General features: G+C 33.2%; 1 protein-coding gene across 1 annotated transcript; it reads right to left on the reverse strand.

The window, feature by feature from the left end:
- Positions 1 to 235: 235 nt before the first annotated feature.
- On the reverse strand, positions 236 to 2,137 carry LOC137806997 (small COPII coat GTPase SAR1A-like). Its single transcript, XM_068607407.1, has 3 exons — positions 1,499 to 2,137; positions 1,259 to 1,390; positions 236 to 793 (listed from the first exon to the last, which is right to left on the reverse strand). The coding sequence occupies exons 1-3, from the start codon at positions 1,625 to 1,627 to the stop codon at positions 473 to 475; spliced, it is 582 nt and encodes a 193-aa protein (XP_068463508.1). The 5' UTR covers positions 1,628 to 2,137; the 3' UTR covers positions 236 to 472.
- Positions 2,138 to 3,594: the final 1,457 nt, after the last annotated feature.

Here is a 3,594-nt window from a genome sequence, read left to right on the forward strand (position 1 = left end):
AATAACTCAACTGGGTACCAAATTTATTGCAATCATGAATAAACGCATAGTACATTTAAGCTGACTTGGACTTCAGTGACTTATAAGTCTATCTTTCAATCCGCTTTTTCTTGAAAACGTGAGATTGGCAAAAGTATCCTAAGATTATCTATCACCAAAAACATTCTCCTTGTGACCCATGTGAACGAATTTCCCGAACACTATCAACAAAAACGAAAAGCAGTGTCGAACCTAGTAACATTCAAGCCACCATTTATTAATCCTGTAATTTTAATAACCTATAGAACAGCAACACAAGCTTGCAACTGCCACCCAAAGAAAAGAAACCACCATGTCTCATAACAAAAAGTAAAACCACCATTTTCAAGCTTTCAATTTACATGAGCAGATAGGTCTAGAAACTACAGTATACTAATATGGAGACTGCATTAACATGATGATAATGAAGAAGTAGAAGCACGCATGATGTATTCTATTTAATGTACTGAGAGAGCCACTGAAAGCCTTCACCATACCCCATCTTGCGGACAATACTGCACATGAAAACCTCCAAAGGACGAACATTGGATTCAGCCAAATTAACCTTGCCCTTGCCTGTGGTGAAGTTAGTGAGGCCCATGTGATATCGAAGCTCATCCTCTGAGGCAGCATAAGGTATGTCAATCTTGTTTCCCAATATAAGGAAAGGCACATTTGCAAGTGACTCGTCAGAAAGAAGAGCATCCAGCTCCTTCTTTGATTCTGAAAATCTTTCTTTGTCATATGCATCAACCAGGTATATAACCGCATCCACCTACATCATGATATCATCATGCAAATTATAATTCATAATACGACAAAACTTTGATCAATGATAGGTGCATGATTTTTCCAAAATTAAATAATGTCCATGTCAATGTTTGATTTCAGAACTAGCTAAGCAGCACTGTTTTTCTTAATTGGCCAAAAAACCAGCTAATGCCAACAACAATTGGTAAAAAGCAACAAAACGGGGCTCAGAAAAAGGCATGATGATTCAGATTTAGAATCAGCATTGATACATGGTATTTACAAGGCACAAAATTCAAACATGCTTTGAACAATCAATTCAAAAACCTAATAATAAGATGTAAACTTACAAACTACTATCTTAACATGCCACCACGCCCAATAACAACCACAACAATAGTAATAACTAAAGTCATTCAAATGTGCTGTATTCAAAAACATGAAACTGAACAAGAAAATGAAATAACAATTGAACAAAGGATATACAAACCTGAGCATAATAATCCCTCCAGACCCTACGAGCAATCTGGTGGCCACCCAAATCGAAAGCCTTAAACTTTATCTTCCCAATACTCAACTCCTCTGAAGTGGGATATTGGGTAGGTTGATGCTGAACTAATCTCTGCATAAATTTAATTTATCGTCAAAGAAAACCTTCAAACTGATAAAGCTTTGAGCAATAATCCAATAACAAGAAATCACAAAAAAAGTAATGTTTAAAGAAAAAAACCTCATCTCTGAGCATGTGAAGCAAAGTGGTCTTGCCAGCATTATCTAACCCCAGGAACAAAATCTTTGCCTCCTTTTGCCACAGACCAAGGCTGGCCAAAATTCCATAGAACCAATCAAAAAGAAACATTCTTTTTTATAATCTTCCTCTCTCTCGAAAACGTTCACAAGTGGTGTGAAAAATAAAGAACAAAATCCCCGACGCCGTCAAAGTCTCCGGAAACTCCAACCCGTGAAGCCAAGAGAGAAAAACTAGACTTCCTAAGTATTAATTCAGAAGAAGAATCCACAGAAAACCCAAGAAAACGCAACACCAAAAGAACCAGTTTTCTTTTGTTTTTCTATTTTCTTTATGTTTTCTGCCTTCAACTACCTCATCACAACGGAATATATATACTGAGGGCGAGCGAATGGTGGTGACCGGCTTGTCCGGTGAAAGATATAGGCTGAGATGCGGCAGAGAAAAGTGAAGCAGAAATGTTTTATTGAGGGTAGAAGAGGGGACACTGGAGCAGCCTGTTATTGGGGTAAAATTCCAGTTGTGCGGATTTGATTGGTTGGTACGCGTCACTGGGTTTAACAGTTATGATATATAATAAATAATAAAAGCAGAGATTATTCTGAAAATGTTAGCTCCGGAAGAAGCTAAACGAGAACAAGTAAAATTTACACGTATGTGAAAAGTTGTTGTCACATAACTACGAAAAGAATGGCGTGTGTGAAAGGCATTTTTCAATTCTTTTCAACTCCATAAGCCAAATGTACTGCACTAACATCTTGCTTTTTTTCCAAGTATTTTTTCTCATCAAATTTTCTTTTACTTTTTCTTTCCCAACTATTTTCTCTCATCAATTTTTTTTTTTACTTTTACAAAAATTTTGTGCAGAATTCCTTTGAGATTATAACCAATGAATCTTAGAAATTGATCAATTGAATCTATTCAATGGTGAACATTCCAAAATCTTGAAGTTAAAGATTGTCTTTTTCAAAGTATCTTGAAAATATTACCAACATTAATTATTCATTAAAAAAACAATAAAGTGACAAGAACATAAATAATAAATAAGAGAATCCACTAATAATGTAAGATTATAAAGTCTAATAAGATGTCGGGAAAACTTTGTATTTTATCTTTATTGGATGAGATTAATGTTTTGTTTGAATTAGAGGGTGTGAAGGAGTGGAAAGTTGAGGGTGTGGGAGAGTGGAAATGTGAAAATTTGTGAACAAAGTGTGAAGAAAGTTGAGAGTGTTTTGATCGAGGTATGTTAGAGTGGATGTTTGAAGAAAATTTATTGAAATATGTGAGTGATGTGATGTGATGGTTGTAAGGATATTTTGAATTATTTTTAATTGTGTAAATTGTAAGATTACAAATTTACCCTTGTATATATAAAAAAAGAAATAAATGATAATTAATTTTGTGGACATTTTATTTAATTAAAATAAATTAAAGTTTTAATTATAAATAAAAGAAAAAATAATGTAAAATTAACTTTCCATTATTTAAATATGATTTTATTATTTTCCATTTTATTAATTTAAATTAACTTTGTTATTTAATGTAATTTATTTAGATCATTTTAAATATTCAAAAAATATTTAAAATATTCAAAGTGTGTCTGAAAAAATATTCAAAAAAAAACTCAGAAAATAAAAAATTTGGAAAACCATGAACATAATCGATTATAAATTGTCTTAAAAAAAACACATAATCGATAAGAGACATAATCGACTTTTCTTGCAGGCAGTTAAAAATCTAACATAATCGATTATGCTTGGCAAAAAATCTCAGATAACCGATTATGTCATGACCATAATCGATTATCAACTGTTTTTAACTACATAATCGATTATGTAGTGCGTTCATTTCCAATGATAATCGATTATGCATGAAACTAAAATGAAAAAAACGTAACCTCAAGCCAAAGATGAACTACCAAACTCACTCTCCTACCTCTATGCTTACTGAAGACCTTCTCCAAGCACTCTATATAAATGCAACTCTCGGTGAGAAGGCTAGACAGATGTGGTGCATGTGGTGCTTGTTGATGCTGCTCTATGCAAAGGTGTAATGACAGTATGCAACTATGTAAC

Source organism: Phaseolus vulgaris, chromosome 3, assembly GCF_000499845.2.
Source record: "Phaseolus vulgaris cultivar G19833 chromosome 3, P. vulgaris v2.0, whole genome shotgun sequence".
Lineage (NCBI taxonomy): Eukaryota > Viridiplantae > Streptophyta > Magnoliopsida > Fabales > Fabaceae > Phaseolus > Phaseolus vulgaris.

Excerpts from the sequence above, each read along its gene's own strand:
- LOC137806997 (XM_068607407.1), bottom strand. The coding sequence starts at position 1,627 with ATGTTTCTTTTTGATTGGTTCTATGGAATTTTGGCCAGCCTTGGTCTG. Across the intron at positions 1,391-1,498 it reads TTCACATGCTCAGAGATGAG|AGATTAGTTCAGCATCAACC; the intron begins GTTTTTTTCTTT and ends AAATTTATGCAG. Across the intron at positions 794-1,258 it reads GGAGGGATTATTATGCTCAG|GTGGATGCGGTTATATACCT; the intron begins GTTTGTATATCC and ends ATCATGATGTAG.